Source organism: Streptopelia decaocto, assembly GCF_964273445.1.
Source record: "Streptopelia decaocto genome assembly, chromosome: 6".
NCBI classification, from domain to species: Eukaryota; Metazoa; Chordata; class Aves; order Columbiformes; family Columbidae; genus Streptopelia; species Streptopelia decaocto.
The window spans coordinates 41349215-41366681 of NC_138660.1; the positions used below are offsets into that span (position 1 = coordinate 41349215).

General features: G+C 39.1%; 1 protein-coding gene across 1 annotated transcript; it reads right to left on the bottom strand.

The window, feature by feature from the left end:
* Window positions 1–225: 225 nt before the first annotated feature.
* On the bottom strand, window positions 226–17188 carry WDR75 (WD repeat domain 75). Its single transcript, XM_082056326.1, has 21 exons — window positions 17064–17188; window positions 16798–16927; window positions 15914–15979; window positions 15129–15222; window positions 14307–14431; window positions 13894–13964; window positions 13202–13318; window positions 12880–12968; window positions 11961–12119; window positions 11573–11632; window positions 11368–11483; window positions 10713–10885; window positions 9722–9885; window positions 7750–7933; window positions 5842–5936; window positions 5327–5422; window positions 4597–4766; window positions 3977–4036; window positions 2767–2910; window positions 2594–2685; window positions 226–655 (listed from the first exon to the last, which is right to left on the bottom strand). Exons 1-21 carry the CDS (start codon window positions 17150–17152, stop codon window positions 448–450), a joined length of 2502 nt encoding a protein of 833 aa, XP_081912452.1. The 5' UTR covers window positions 17153–17188; the 3' UTR covers window positions 226–447.
* Window positions 17189–17467: the final 279 nt, after the last annotated feature.

The following is a 17467-nucleotide window of genomic DNA, read 5'->3' on the forward strand; positions in this document are numbered from 1 at the left end:
TGAGAACCAATCTCATTTCCCGTACACATCTTGCAATAAGTACTTACTAAGAGAAGCTGTTTGCCGCTGTTGGTTTGGCATCAGTGGCCCAGCCTCACTGGGGGAGATTTTCAGCAGCTCAGCAGTCACTTTGCTAACTGATCACAAGGCAGATATTGAACTGTTTTGATATTAGCCTTTTAAATATGCTTGCAAGGGGAAAAAAAAAAAAACAAACAACCAAAAACAAACCCACAGGTTAAATGTTTTCTAAGGTCACAGAGAATAGGTAAAAAACTAGGAGGAGAACCAGCTTTTCAAAATGTTCATCCCTTCCCCTTGTTCTCCTTTCTTATGGGAACAGAGGCTGCTAAAATTTCTTGCTAAAGGACTTGGAAGATTTTTTTTTTAAAGAATATTTAATCCACAAAGCTTCACTTTACAGTATTAAGAAGACAAGATGTCTGTTTAGAAAGCTGATATCCAGCTGTAGTCCATTTTTCTTATTTTTCGTAGCTCTTTTTCCTGGTATTTAGACAGTTTACATGTCATCTCTCCTAACAATTCTGAAGGACTTGTATCTTCTTGTTCCATTTCAGTAACATCTCTTTCCTCATCTGAATCATCATCTGCTTTTTCACTTTCCATTTCTACTTCATCAGCAACTTCTTCAGCACTGTAAAAGGAAGATAATTCGAAACAACCCAATTAATGAGTACTTTCACATACTATAGTATCACATACTATAGGAGAGAGGTAAATTATCATGCAAATAACTATGTAAACATTAGATTTCATTTATTTTTTTAATCTCAGGCTACTTACAAACTACTTCTTTGGCCATCTCAATTACAAGCCATTTTTCAAATAGCTGTCCTCTGTTCTAAGTACACTTAACAAAATATTTTTATTTCTCCAAATATAATACATAATGTCAGAACAGGCAGATCATCATCATGTGAAAAGTTATAATCTCACACTCCTACAGAACTAGAAACATTGCATGCACTGGTAGATGAGACAATATTCGAGAAGGCCATTCTTCTCTTTCCAATCTGGAAAAGGTCACTTGGTCTTAAAAACTGCTACAATACCTAGAGTGTAACTTTAAAAGGAAAAAGGTTTGGTTTGTTTTTCTAAACATAGGAAGGTGCTTAAAAGTGGCTGCTCCCTTCTGACTTCAAGAGTTAAACCTGTTCTGACGTAGAAAGCGCACTTCCAAAGAATTATATAAACAGTTACCATTTACAACATGGTCATTAATTGTATTAATTCAAATGTCTGTTGTATAAAAATTTGGGATCTCACTAGGAATGACCTGCATGGCAGAACAGTACTGGTCTCCTAAAAATCATCTGTTCAAATACAAACTATTTATCACTCACAAAATGTAAATGGTGGAGGATGTATAATACATTTATGTTATACTGCCAAGGAAAATGAAATTATTTAACATTAATAAGAAAATTAATCTATAGTGATATATTCTTGTCATTCTTCAAGAGTCCAATCCTACAGCCCTTATAGGTAACTATAACGAATTCCCCGTGTCAAAGTACAAGCTCTACGTGTGCTAATATTTACACAGGCCACTGAACTCCCAAATTCTTCAGTCCTGAAACTACATGGAAACTTCTACATATTCCTTATATTAGATTTTTGCCAGAGTTTTCTTTATGTAGCAAAAAGACTTTTACTTGGGCCATCCAGTAAGGAAGCAGCAATACTGGCCAACACAATGGAGCAGAGCTGATTACACTGCTGTTGTGACAGAATATAATGCACGTTCAAAAACTACTCAATCTGGTGCTTTTTTCTGGGTAAACCATCCTCTCACTGGTCTTTGCAAATGCAGAATTGCAGCTGATACCAATGACAAGTTTTCATCTCTGGCTTGGCAGAACTGAGCACTTTAAAAAAGAGACTGAATAAAAAATGCATTTAATTGGCTTCAGTGTAAGTGACAAGATATTAACTCTAATACAAGACTACAGTCATAATCCCTCTGCCTGCATTAATTTTCTAGCAGCATACATGGATCTCAGAGGAGCAAGCTACAATACATTTTAAGTACCTATCAAACTACTCCATTAAATCGGGCTTAATGCATTGTAAGACAAGCTTAGCAAACTGTGTTCACAATATACACTTATAGTTTTGTAGCTTAATTAGGAATGAAATTTGAGTTCTAAACAAACTCCTAAGATTAAATCCAAGGACTACCCTTCTTGGGGTATCTAGAAACCAAACCTAAGAATTATGCAGGAAGTCGTCATAACTTCAAATGAAGTTGAGAACCTAACATTTATCAAAAAATCATACTAAAAACATTAAATCCCTAGGATAAAGTTAAGTTCATAAAGAACATTTGAGTTCCAAAGGCAAAATTTTGCATACGAGCACATTATGCCAAACAGCAACAAAAGAGCCAACAGACGAAATGGCCAGTCCACATATCTCACAAAAACTGAGTTGTTTTAAATACAACTTGCTACAATAAAGTGTTTTATTAACTTATGTCAATAAAGGAATTAAGAACTTTGGAAAACTGCTTTTACACTTTACACAAAGATGTACATAATTTAAAATAACTTCAGTTCTTCCATTTTCTTACCTTTTGTTCTCTTTGGAGATGAGCAATGACTTAATAAATATAGGACAGAGGAAGGAAGCCGATGGCAAAACATGTGCTGGAGTGTGCAAAAGCTGAAAAGATAAAACAGAAGCTTTATGAAAGTTTTTGTTTGTCATTATTTTGTTTGTACACTTCACAGTAATTACACTCACCTCTTTGACAGCAGGTGAATCTTGCTCTTGCTTATTATGAATGACGAGTTTTCCAAGGTCTATATCCTCTTGTGACTGCTGACGTCTGTGCTTTCCCAATAGCAAGCTAAATGGGGTCACGGGAAGACTTTCTTCTACTGCCAGCTTGACAAAGGTGAAAGTTTTAAGTAGAATTTTAGTGTCACAAATCTAAGTTCTATCTCATTCTGAGTTACCAAAATTCAAAAATCAACCTAGGTGACAAAACTCTACACTCAAATTTAACTCAACTGAGTCATATGGCTCTTTGTACTCATTCCCTGTTGGGCATCCTGAGAATCCTTCACAGAGGCAATAAAACGCTCCAGGGTCTGGATTCAAGGACACCAGATTTTAGTTGGTTGATCTACCAATTAACTCAGTTGGGCTTTTAGATTACACTTAAAACTAAGAGATCATTTATACCCCAGTATCATCTGCTGAGTGATTTATTTATGTAGCTTGAAGTAAGACATGGCAATTGCCTTCTGGCATTTTCCTATATCTAAATCCCTTAATTTGAACACTGAATTATTTCCCTGCCTTCCAAAGACACTGATTGCTTGTGAGCACATGCCCATTGGATTTTGCATTAGAAAGATATTAACTTCTACTTCGATTTGGTTGGTTAGATAAAATAGATCTATCGAGCGCTACTGTTTTATTCTGGTCCGTGGGTATGAAATGCTTCTTCAACATGAATTTAAAAGATCAAATGTCCCAGATTGCTCCTCCACAGAAGTGCATGCTAGAATGTCATTTTGAAATCCCTTCTCACTGATAACGTCACAACTGGCTGACAACTGTTCATCCTCACCAGAAAGCGCAGTTCAGGCCACACTCAAGGTTCCAAGTGTTAAAGATAACAGGATAAGGAATGAGCTTATTCAAACAAAGTGTTTTTGATTCATTGGTGTCACTTGAATCCCTTTAGAAAAGTATCAATTTTTTTGTTTAGGGGAAATGAGAGTAGCTTACTAGTTCTTATTTTTTAAAGGTTTTTTACAAACATTAATTCTGTCAAAAAATAAGCAAATACAGATTACTGCCCCTTCAGCTAAGCACCTATGACTCCATCTAAAGATCCAGCATGCATTTTCACCACAGAAGGAAATCTGAATCTGACAAACGGATCATGGAAAGAGTTTTGAACTGCTCTGTACATCTCTGTCAGAAATTCTCTAAGAGGTACCTGTTTGCTTGACGCTGTAAGCCTTTCTTCTAGAGGCCTGGTGCTAAGTGTCATTAGCTCCTAAAATGCAGAAGGATGTAGCAGTGTTACAGCATGTGAAAATTGCTTCCCGTATTTCCACACCTTGCCCACAGTTGCTTCCAACTGGCCTAAAAGCTTTTATCAGTCAAGTGGAAGAGGCAAACACATCTCTTCCTCTTCATTTTATAAACACACTGAAAGGAAGCAGGAATGCACCCAGAGGCTCTATACAGACTGCTTGGGAAAACAAACAAAAAACCCACCCACATATTACAGGGAAAACTGGATATCATATGAAACATTTGGATACTCAGCAATAATGCAGCTTCTTGGTGGCTAGGTTAAACAGCACAGGCAACATGCCCAAATTATCTAGTTTATTGTAAGAATGAGGCAGCAAAAACTATCAGCAGTCAATTATCGATTTTGAACTGAAGTTGCTTCAGTGGCAGAAAGCTTCGATGAAAGAACAAAGCATGGCCTATGCTGCCTTAAAATCAAAAAAAGAAACTCTTACAGCAGAACTCTGAATTCCTGTCAACCCACATTCAGGAAAATACTTTTTCCCCAGGAACCACCTGCCAATCACTATTACTTACTTGCGTATCCGTAAGAAAAAATAGTTGGGATCTTCTTAGCCAAAGGTATTTTTCTGAGCCATCTGTTTCAGGTTCATCTCTTGGAACAAAGGCAGCAAGCTGGATCTTTTCTTTACAAAGGTTTCTCTGGATATAGATTGGCCGTGGTTCATTTGGTTTAAACACAAACACTGCAAAACCAAGAATGTCTTCTCTTTAAATCATGAAATTCTTACTTTGCTGGGTAGCTGTCAAAGCTCTGTGCACCACAGCCAGCAAGGGCTGGAGAGGATTGCCTTTAAGCACTAGTTTGCAGGAATTTTAATTGGATAACCTTACTGCATAATAGGAGGTACATTTCACAGTATTCCAATCCAGAGAACACACTTGAAAATTAAACTTCCTGTAGAACAGTAGCTCTAGGAAGAGTAATAATAACTTATAGTCAAAGCTCTAGCTGGACAGTTCAACTAGTTTTGCATTTAAAGGAGAGTGTCAAGAACATTCATGACCTTCACCCAGAGAACATCCACAAACGATCCACTGGAGGAAAAGATGGGGAACCAAATGCTTTACTTGACTGCCGCTGTTAGACATTGCTCAGCTTTCCACAGGTGCAAACACAGCCTCACATCTGTCTTACAGCTTTCATGGGGTTGAATTCTAAGAAAACCTTTTCTAGAAATTATGCTTTCACACTTTTAAATTCCACTGACTTTTTACTACTTGTCAAAGAAGTCTTTGTACTTACAGCTGGACTCTTTTGAGAGCCACGAGACAGCAGCAATATGTTCTGAGAGGGGATCTGGTTGCAGAACTAAGATGTTGAGGTGGGCACTCCATTCCACTGCAAAGCAAACACCGCAACAGGCAGCCATGAAAAGGCGGCATTCAGCTCTATCCCCCTGCTTTGCCAAACAAAGGTCAAATGGGAAAAACATGCAAGGCCTCTGGAAGAGCCATGCAACGTCCCTTATTCCCAGATGAATAAAAAGTACACAAACAGTATCGACTTTTACACAAACACAGGAAATGCTAGCTATTATTGTGTTATCAATCATCTAACTTAGAATTTACTATGCACATGCACATAAAGCACATGCACGCTGGCCAGGATACTTGTATTGACTGAAGTATGAAAATCCACATTTCACAGGACATTTTGTAGTGGATCAATCTGGAATCAAACTGGAATTATTGTAAGGTTTCATAGTAAATTCAAGTGTTAAATGTTACTACTCTAGCACGCAGTTACGCAGATCTTACATGCACAACTGAGCAGGTTCCAGCAACACAGAAAGCCATGATCAGTGGCACCAATAAGGTACTTCGAACATGTTAGTCTCCCAAAGCAGATGTTCCTACAGAAGTAAAAAGTCAAAACAAGTGAATGACTTCCAGATTTCATCTTAGTTTCTCTATAGTAGTGATTCACAAGGTACAAACCAGATAATTAAGATTTAGTTCTGATATTTAAATGAAGAGAAATTTGCTTTTTGCTATCACCTCTAGTGGCATGAATATACAGGATTACATGTTCCTACAACATTCTAATTTCAAGGAGTGATTTTAAGCTCTTATTAAATAAGTTACAAACCCATAAGTGCTAGTAAGTGTTCATGTTGGGACTGGAAAAGAAATTCTGTATTTCAAGAATTCCTATTATTGCTCTAAGCACTAGAAAGAGGAGTAGGAAAAAAAAATTACTGTTATAGTCTGCTCAAATTGAAGGAAGTGTGTGATTTGTTTTCACTTTAATTTCTCAGTCTCTTGTTTAAGAATAATAGAACAGCCTTTTGATTTCTAATGCTATAGAATGTTTTCAAAAAAGCTAATAAGGGATGGAATTGCTATACTAAAACACAGCCCTATGAGGTTATGCAATTAATAGTCATTTAATATAGTCCTAGAGTATTTTATTTCCTTTTAATATAGCATATAGTAAGGGCTACAAAAGGAGCAACTAGACTGGGAAAAGCTTGCCACTGTGCCAAGCGATCAACAGAAGCCTTCCCCATAGATACAGGGAAGATGTGTCTGACATCCCTCCCATGATTTTCCTGCAGAACAGTTTGAGAATCACGTTTCTCAATTTCTAATCTTAGAAGACCAGTATGAACAAAATAGACTTGATCACAAAGAAGAAAAACTTAGAAACATACAGACATTTCTCACTCCCATGTTTTTCTGTGTATCTTTCTGTGATGCTTTATGTCAGTCTTTAAAATACTGTGACCAGGCAATGTTTTGCTTTTGATTTTAGGTGTTTTGTAATATTTGGTATATTAAGAACCTCCAACGTTATTGCAGTAATGACTGAGAACCAAGTCTGAGAAGCAGTCAAAAACCTTAGCACTGAAAAAAGGCCGCTACAGCAGGTTTATAGCATCCTCCTGTTTCAGCAATTGCTTAGATACAGAGATCTGGCACAGAAACTAAGTAGATGAACCAGGGAGGTGACCCTATTTTTCCAAGCTTGTCATAACACAAATGACATTGGATGAGAAACTGCTGTATATTTCACATTCCAGGACATTCAGTATTAAGGCTGTCCATTCTTTGAGCTTTTAGCTTTTCTCTCTGCCTTTGACCTATGCCATTCCTTATTACCCTTACATAACAGAATGGTATCTAGACATTCAGGATGTTTTTTAGCAGGACAGCACACGATGCAGTGTGCTGCAATAGTCTGCCAGGCAAATGCGGATTTTCTAGCAGAGGTTAGCAAGGGCCAAAATACGTATATTATAACAGATAATAAGGTCAATATACCTTTATGGTTTACTGTATAATTTCTATTTGTATGCATGCATACATGTATAAAACACAAACTTGTTACATTTATACTTTTCCAGTACTTTGATTCATCCCTAGATTAACAGGGAAAATGAGAAGGGCTATTAACACACTGCTGTGTGCCCAATGATAGATATTTGAGTACAGGAGGTACAAGAGTCATAAGCAAGGACGATGAAACTGCAAAGCTTAATCTTATTTTTAACAGCAAACTACCAACCACCTAAAAGCTATTTTAAGAGTCTTTTCTACATATGAACTTAAGACTGTTAAATTTCATATTTATACAAACATACACAAGGTCTTGGACAACTATGAATCAGTTCTTTCTGTTCCAAGAGTTCAAGAAAAACATAGAAAGCCAGATGAAAAACATACCTTATTTTTCCAGGTGGATGGCAAAATGTACACTTAAGATCCCAAGTAACTGAATCCCAAACAGTGGCAGTTCCTTCAAAGCTAACAGCAAGCAAAGAGCCGTCTTCTGAGAAACAGCAGTTAGTAGCCTGGTAGTTGTGGTAGCTGCCTACAAAGTCACAGCTCCAGCTCACGCTTTGCTGTGCTGCAATGAATAAACGAGCCAGTTAATTCAAGTCTATACATGAAGAAGGAACTCAAGTATTACAGCTGCAAAACAGGCCCAAGAGTAAGGTAGAGAATGTGTCCTGTACAAGAAGCATATAGTAGATTTTACATTTGTCTTCATTTTTGCATTTGAATAGCAAATCATAAGACTGACACGGTAACAATATTCATGTTTACTTTGCCAACTACATTAACTGTGCTCTCAAATAGGCAAATGTTAGATAAAAGAAAAAAGATACTGAAGTAGATGCAACATTTACTGTTCTGAAACATACTGTTCTTTTAAAGCTGTAGCAAGAACATGAGTATTACTAAAAATTTGAACACAGGTTGCATTTGAGTACAAAAAAACTCCTGGTTCATTTACAGAAAGTCTGAGGACCTTCAAGTGAGCCATCAGTGTGTTTCCTTGTCTTGGCTAACCTGCCAGCGCATTCGGCTGGGATACTTTTCCCACTGTTGATAACTACTGTTAAATAAAGAGAAGCGAAGTGCTGTACTTACCACATAACATACATTTCCCAGTATAAATAAATGTATACAGCACACTTTTGAAACATATGAGTAGGATGAGGGAAGAAAGGAAAATAAGCTCACCCTATGCTAAGATATCCTCTATATAATGGCTACAAGTTGATGATTAAATAGACCTGCCTGTAAAAAAAGCCAGAAACAATTCACTACTGTAAACCGCCTGGCACCATCTAGAGGCACAGTGAGGGATCTGCTGCAAATAAAAACATGCCAGTGTAAATGAACTACATTTAGTTTGTTAATATTTACCACACAGAACTTGCGCTATGTTGAATCTTTCTACCTGAGCATTCTTACCCTGCCCTCCTGAGCAAATACACCACGGAAGTCAGCACTAACTTGTACTTTTACTCACGCCATGAAACAGAACTCTGTATAGTCACTTAAAAACAAAATAAATATACACAAAAAACACCAATGAGGCCAGTCAGCAGATACAAAACTATCTTGTTGAAGGAAACAGACCCAATTAGGTTTCATCCCCAGCCCACACTGTACTCAGGATCAAAGTATATGCTCATTAATATAGAATCTAGATTAGAATAATTTACAAACAAAAAACAAAAAAGAAAAAACTTCTTTCAGAGTTGCTATTAAGAAAATATATGTATAAATCCTAGTATATGAATACATGCTCTGTAATACACATCCCTCAGCTGTTCTGTTTGAAACAAGGGAACATCAGCAGGCATTTTTAAAGGTGAAATTTCATTACTTAGGTATCTTGGAAGTGGATCCTAAGTATCTATTCTAGAACATTCAGATATCTAATGGGGAGGAGGGATGTTCAAAAAATGAACTCTGAAGTGGTGGAGCTGCAGAATGGCAAGGTGCTGTTATTTTACACTAAGTCAACTAAAACAGAGTACCACATTTCTGCATCCTGCCCCCTTGAGGAGAAGTGTCAAGTAAAAAGACTACCCAGAGGAGTGACAAAAATCCATTTCCCAGCATGGAAAAATCATTACCACAAACAATCCTTTAAACAATCAATGCCGGCTACAATTCCCTTCTGCAGCAGGCTCCCCACTATTTCAGGAACCTCCGCATCAATCCATCATACTGCAAAGCCAGGACAGAACTCCATCACAGAGGATGCTCAGGAGAACACAATACAAATAGGTAAATACATGGGACTCGAGGGCTTGCTTCTGAAAGGATGCAGTTTAGGGTCAGAGTTTCTATGGCATGTTACAAGGTGGTAAGTAAGTGATGTTTAGATGGTACTTACCCTCCGGATCGGTGTCTTCTACCATCACCCAGACTTTAAAAACACAGTCTCTGCCAGTTGTTACCAGTATCAGAGAGTCATCTTCCATTTCATCCATGTCGCGAAAGCACATGTCTGTTATGTGGTCGTCATGGGGCATATTTATTCTAGTATTTAGCTTAAAGCTATAGGAAAAGAAAACAGAAGCTTGCCATTTTATTTCATTTGGAACCTGGCGAACACTTCAGTTCAAGACAATTCTGGCAGAGAATTCCTCTGGGAGAAGAGGAATCAAAGAAACTTCTGTCTGGTTACATATCTAAATGGTATCACATTTACAGGTCAGATTTCCCTAATCACTTCCATACAGCAAGAGAGACTGTAGTCCAGTGCTGAGAAAGGATTATCACTCAAATATGTCACCTGAACTCCAGGCAGTCTTTCCAGTACTTAGAAAAATCAGTCACGTAGCAACTACACAGCTTGGCTTTACTTTGCCTTGTTTCTTCTTTAGGAAAATAACAATTTATAGTAAAACACAATATATTTTTTTTTTGTAAATAAGAAAAATCAGAGAAAGTGTATGAACCAGATGTGTTTGTTAGCTAAAGAAAAAAGCCCCAAACCAACAAAGTCATAATCTTCTGTAGCCTAAAAGGACTAATCAACTAATGATGGATTAGACAGAGGTAGGAAAACTGAACAAGCTACAGAACCATTTCGTCAAATCCATGATTTTAAATGTGTGAATTTAAGCCCCATGTTTAAAACAGACTGTCTGATTAATACAAGCAAATTAATTTCAGAACAATTATTTCCAATGTGTATTTACTTCAGCTCTGTGTGTTGTTTCAGATGCGTACAGCATGCACAGTAAACTCTCCCTAGGGTCTTCCCTATAATTTCATTAGTCGATCTGGGAAACCTCTGCCTTTGCAAGACAAAGCCTGTGTAGGTATTTCTGTGATACTTTGGATTTTGACATCTGGAAGGCCAGCTCTATTATCATTACCTTTGTGTTTCTTCATCATAGAACCACAGCTTCAACTGTAACTCAGGGTCAGTTACTTCTTCTCTCTCTTCTACTGTTGCTAACCACTTGCCTTGGGCACTAAATGCAACTTTTACCAAGTCAACTTGTTTTAAACCTGCCTGATGAATATATTGTCGTTGCACAATATCCAGCTGAAAAACAATAAGGCCAAAATTACATTTCAAAATTCAAGTGTAGATTTAGAGATGTAAAACCACGGAAAAAGGGTGTTCTGAAAGCACCAATTAGAACTGACTGGGCTGTGGCATAAAAAAAAAAGCGGGGAAAGCAGAATTAAGGCATATACATCCCACAATAATGGTAAGTGTAGGAAAAAAGGGGGGAAAAATAAAAAAGAAAGATATTCCAGAGGGGTTTTACCTAGAAATTTTTAACATTTAGCAGGAGCAGCACACTTCTGAAGTATTCATTCAACTATCAACATTTAGCTATGCCTAACAAGTAAAAGAAGTTTGTGATAAAGCAAAAAACATCTCAGCTTGAAATCCATTCTCGTGGTATAGCTGCTGGCTTTTTTCCCCCCTTTGCCATACTAAGTCTTCAAATAACTTCTGATGCGTAACCTACTTGATTGAGTAAGTGAAGAGTTTTAGCACAAGCCCATCCAACTTACACTGAACAGCTGCTGGTCACTTTGGAGACAATAGAACTGCAAGTGGCCGGGCTCTCCATTCAGCACCAAAGCTTTGGTTCTAGGATCAACCACTAGACCAGTCTTGACATCTGCACCTGGAAACAAAAATCACATGAGAAGTGACCCAAGATGGGAAGTGACACATTCTGCACTCTAAATGGAAGATATATTTTGTTGCACTTACTTTTGATTAGCCCTTGAATACTTCTGGAAAATCTTAGGTTGCTGTTGATGATTGAAATTCCTGAAAGGAAAAGCATATAAAGTCTGGTAAAAGGTTTCTGCAATGAAACCACATCTCACAGTGGGGAAGGGACCTCAACCAACTGTACACTTCATCCTACAAATACGTATTTTTCTCAGTTTATGACACCCCTACATCAAGGGGAAAAGCCTAGTTACAGCGGTCGCCAAGCAAATCCACAGAAAGAGCAAAAGATCACTTCACACATCTGTTCTTTCAGATCAATACTTAACTTTTATGTAGTATCAAGTTAATTCATCGGATGTGAACAAACTCGCACAGATCTGCCTTCCATTCTGCACTAAGTGATAAAATATGTTTTGCTTACTGTTGTCTGTATGCAAGGTACAGCAGAGCGTGCCATCAGGTGACACAGAGGTGTACTCAATCCCAGATCCCAGGCGAGGAAGGAAATCCTTCTGACGGTCTGACAGGTTTTGCCACAGAACTAGGACAGATTCAACTCCGCCGCTCAGCAAGCTGGTTCCTTTTCCGGTAACAAAAATACAGTTATAAGTTTTGCTTAGGAAAATATCATCAGTATACATGTTTACAATGACAGACAAACATAGGTTTCTCAGAAAACTTCCTTAAACTGTCACATACAAGGCAATTATTCCTCATATCTAGCCTGGGCAACACACATAAACATGCTTTGGGAGCAGTCGATCCCATTACTTTCTGAATCAGCTCAGTATTTGTGTTAGAATATAGCTCAATTGTTTCCTATCTATCAGAAGTACTTTGCAGTAAGAAATATCCTAAGGAGAATGGTTCAGATCACACAATTCAGATAAAAGTTAACTGTATTTTTGCCACTAGGTTTGAGCTCAGACAAGACTTGTTTTCTTTGGATCCAAATAAGACTCTGGCAAAAACTCATGAGTTTTAGTGATGAAGGGCAGTGGGAGTGGGGAAAAAGATAAAAGGAGGGGTTAGATTTTACATTCTACCATGGAAGGCAGATATTTGACATTATGAATGGCAATCAAATTATATGAAAAAATAACAACAGCTTCCATTTTTATTTTAGCTCTTTTCTGGGCATATTTAAAATTATAGAAATTGATCTGTTAGTAAGTGGGCAAAATCAAACTTCCTATTTATTTTTCCCCTCACCGCTACAATTCTTCAACTTTGAAAGGTTTTTGGTGGTGGGTTTTTTTAATTTGGTTTGTTGGGTTTTGTTATTGTTTTTTGGTGTATTGTGGTTTGGTTTTTGTTGTTGGGTTTTTTTTTTTACTCACCCTCTACAGAAAAAGCTAGATCCAAGACAATATCATGATGCCAGTGCAGTGTGGAAAACGTATACTCTTTCTTGTGGTGGAAATTCCTCCTATATGGGAACAGAACAGTTCTTCAAGCACAACATCACCAACAGAGCATTTTCCCATTTGACACTGTTGTCAGTGTCAGTCCTAGAGCTTCACAGGGCTTGACGTTCTTTGCTCATTATGACTTCTGAAAATGGCAACGCTGAGGATGACTTAGTCTGCTTTGCTCAGGTTCCACTTAATTCCTGTGGTCACATCAGTTTATGGGTGCACAGCCGCATCAAAACACACATACCAGAGACGGATCTTTCCATCAGCATGGCCAGTTGCAATGCAATCCTCTGTAGGATGGCACACCACGCAAGTGAAGTCATGGTTTCCACCTTTGGTCTTCATCGTATTTACAGAAAACCTTCAAGAGTTAAGAATGTAACTTTAATTATATCAATTGTTTGGGGTTTTTTTGGTTTGTTAATTTGTTTTGTTTTTTTTTTTTAAACAAAGCTTCAAGAGGATCACCTAATGCACATAAAAAGAATTCTGACTAGCAGAAATAAACTTCTCCAAGATGTTATAGTTACATGCACCCTCCAAAAAATAGTGACAGATTTATTTTTCTCTTTTCATTAGTTCTTTGCCTTCAATCAAACTGCAAGATTTTTCCTTCTTTCTCTCTTCTTTCACCCCCTTTTCCTCCCTCTGCCCATTTTGACCCTGACCACACTATGTCACTTGTTTCAGTCCTGCATCAGCCTAAGTATTTACCTGAAAAAAATACATGACTGAGCTGAAAAAAGCAGCTATCGCTGCCACTGCCGCACCTCCTGTTCTGCCTCTACAGGAAGCTGCTTATATACTGATTACATCCCCTCCAGCATAAAAACAAATGGTTGCTGATAAATATAAAATAACATGTGTGCACATCACCAGTTAACAAATATTTATGATATATTGGACTGAATCAATACCCGACATTTTCAATCTTACCTGTTCAACTGTTTCCGTTTAAAAAAATACACCTGGAGATTAACATCCTTCACTGATGCCACATATTCACCCTGATAAAGTTAAACAACAATTTAGGAAATACAGATTGTGTTCTTACACACGAAAGAAAACAAAACAAAACATGTTTCACTACAAAGTACTTAAAATTGGAGATAACATATAAGCGAATGTTAAGTAAATATTTTCCTATTATAAGTGGTGGGTGTTTGTTTTTGTCTGTCTGGGTTTTTTCAGTCAAAGAAAGCATAGGTCTTACACAGATTCATTTAACTTCAGTTTTATTTCAGCGCTGCTGTGCTTGTATAAAAGCATAAGGAGCACAGAGTTCATGTGAGAGAAAAACCACCCCAAGCAACACTCAACCGAAAAAAAACCCTAAAAGGTGAATATACCTCTCTGCCAAATGCAGTACACTTCGGTGATGCATCCACAACATCCAAAACCACTGACAAGTCCTTGGCTTCTATATCTTGGCCTGCTGCTTTTGTCAGCTTAACCGAGACCAGCTGGAATGTATCTAACCAAAAATAAATCAGTTATCAAAATGTTTTACAAACAAGTTTATGTGCACCTCTTACACAGGAAATTTAGACTTTTTCTACCTTTAACACATTAGTACCTTCCAATATTTTTTATGTTTGAAAATGTTTGTAATACCTTTCAAAAAATAATTGTTTCAGATATTTTGATTCAAACAATAGTATTGAAGACTGAGGACTAGGTAGCAGATACCAGTGCAACAGCAAGCAGAAACCAAGCAAAGTTGCGTAATATTTGCTCTTTCTCTGAAGTGACATTTGTAGTAATATAATGAGAGTAAGATCGAGCTATATTTGTGTGTATTTCAGCAACATTCCAGGAAAAAATATCTAGGCATGCTCTTAAGTAGGGCAAGTCTACTTATGTTAATACTGCTTAGGGTGGAAGAGTAGTCTTAAATACTCTAGCATACCCTGTATCATGGCAAGCACTGCTTAAAGCTTTGCTGCATCTACAACATCAGACACATGCAGCATATGCTTTGAAAGTGAAGACAGGCACTATTCCAGAGAAACAGTAAAAAAAAAGTGGTAGAATGAAAACAGAAAATTTGCATGACTGCAGACATCTGATGTAGTTTAAAGCACGTTCTTGCAGCATATCGCCCACTGACATGGCAGTAGCTTAGACATAGAATAACTTAGATAAAAAGGATGATGCAAATCAAACTGTACCTCTTTCACCACTCTTGGGAACTATAACAAAAACTGAGTCCTCACAACTAGCGAGCGCGTACAGTGCCAGAAGTTTGCATCCCACAGTGAAAGTCTGAAGAAAAAAAGATAAGGCAGTCAACAATTATTACACTTGTGTGTATGGTTTTCAACAGTGAACAATGCTAAGTTTTTACAATAAGGAAAACACACGTGCTTTAAAGAAACCTGGATGTATTAATTAAAATTCTCAATTCTAAGACAAATAAAAAGACCTTTATCCTATCAAGGACTAATGCAAAAGTTAAAACAGTACTAATAAAACATGAGACATCACGTTTTCTAAAGAACCTGAAGGTACCTTACCCCTAACAAAAAGCAGAAGACCCACTTAGAGGACAGTGCCTCTATTTCGCAGAAAAGTGGAGCAAGAGGACAGTTAACGGCCCACATTTTCAAGCCATCATATCAGTTCCTCTTGGCATATCACAACCTGCAGCCCACTCCCCAAGAGCTATACCAGACTCTGACCTGCAGCACATAGCACCCTCAATGTGTCACTACATATCCCGTCTTTTTCACAAAAAGATTCTGCGTCATCAGGGATTTCTGCAGTGACACACACATCAAATGCCACGTTCTATTACTGCCAGAAACAAACACTTTTCAGGCTGTGCTAGTGGCAGAACAACACATCTTAGACTGATTTGTGCCCATTTGTAGTAACACCCACAGAAATCCTTATTCTACTATCAGTAGGTTAAGAATAATTTTGGCGTGTGCTCAACAGGAATAACTGAACATACTTTAATGGGAATCCCATCCATGAAGTCCCACAGCTTAATGCTGCCATCAAGAGAGGAAGAATAGAGCTGAAGAAAAAAACAAAACAAAACCAAATGAGTTAAAGTAATATATCAAAGCCAGGTTCTACATAAAATCACAGCTTAAAAGGTGAAGGATTGATCAATGGAACTGCAATTTTGAGTGGCTGAATCACCAAAAATACAGGACACAGACCAGCTCCGTGCTGCCTTCAAAGAAATGGAAAGACAACACTACTATTCTTGTTCAAAATTTACATTTTCATGAAGTGTGAAAGAAACAACCTGTATTTGTGTCTGATCACTTGAGACTAACAGAGTACACACAGATATCCATTATGTGAACACCTATTAACATTTGCACCAGATTTTGCACAGACACAGTCCATCTTGGCAAATAATCCCTGTTTATGTATATGCACCCCAAAATCCCCAAGTGAACTAAGAGCCAGGGCAAGAACAGCACTGAAGGCAGGCGGCCAGTAGACAGAATTAAAGACCAGCAAGTTAAAGGGATTTAGTCAAATCTGTATCAGCAGAGAGGGACAAACACCAACCACTGTAAATGTTGATTTCTTACATTCTTCTTTTCCCCTCTTTAATAATTAAATAAAAAAAAAAAAAGGAAGCTTTGCTGATACTTCCATTTTGCAATTGTTCCATCCAACCATTGCAATCCACATGACATTTCACAAGTTTTACTTGTAGAAAACAGACATCAGGTTCACCCTTCCAGGCAGATTTCATACAAACGTTAACTCCAGAATGCCAGGGTCACTTGCAGCTCGTTCTGCAACACCCGCCAGCCCGCGCGGGGCCGGGGACAGGGACACCCCGGCACTCCGGACAGACCGTCCCCCCCGGACCTGCATGTGGTTGCGCGGGTTGAGCTGGACGCCGGTGACCACGTCGGCATGTCCGCCCATGAGCCGCAGCGTCTCCCCGGTGCCCAGGCTGTATATCTTCACGAAGTCTCCGGAGGCGCAGAGCAGGTACCTGCGGGGGAGAAGCCGCTGCCCATTACCCGCCGCCCGCGGGAGAGAAGCCCCAGGTACCCCCCGGGGAGCGGCGGCTGCCCCGCTCCTGCGCTCAAAAGCCCCCGCCCAGGGATGGAAGCCCCAACCCCACTTACTTGGCATCGGCGGAGAAGACGGGCCGGGCACTGCAGAGGCGGCCGCCACCGCCGCATCGCACCACGCGGAGCGCCGCCGGCGCCACCATCTTGCCTCGGCGGAACCCGCGACCCTTCACCTCTGCCCCGCCCTGCCGCACCGCTCCGTGGTAAGTTCCGCCCGCCATCGGCATGGCGGCTAAGGGCAGTCTCGCGCTGGCGCTGGTTGGCTCCTCGGCTGTGACGCGCTGGGGGCGGGCTGCCCGTGCGTCCTCGCGGCTCCCTGAGGCGGGCTGCCCGTGCGTCCTCGCGGCTCCTCGTCGTCCGTTAACGGCCGTTTAACAGTCGCGGAGGGTGTTCTTGTCAGAGGTGGGGAAGCCCCGCCGATCCTGCCGCTGCTCGGGAGTGGGAGCCCGGCCGCCTGC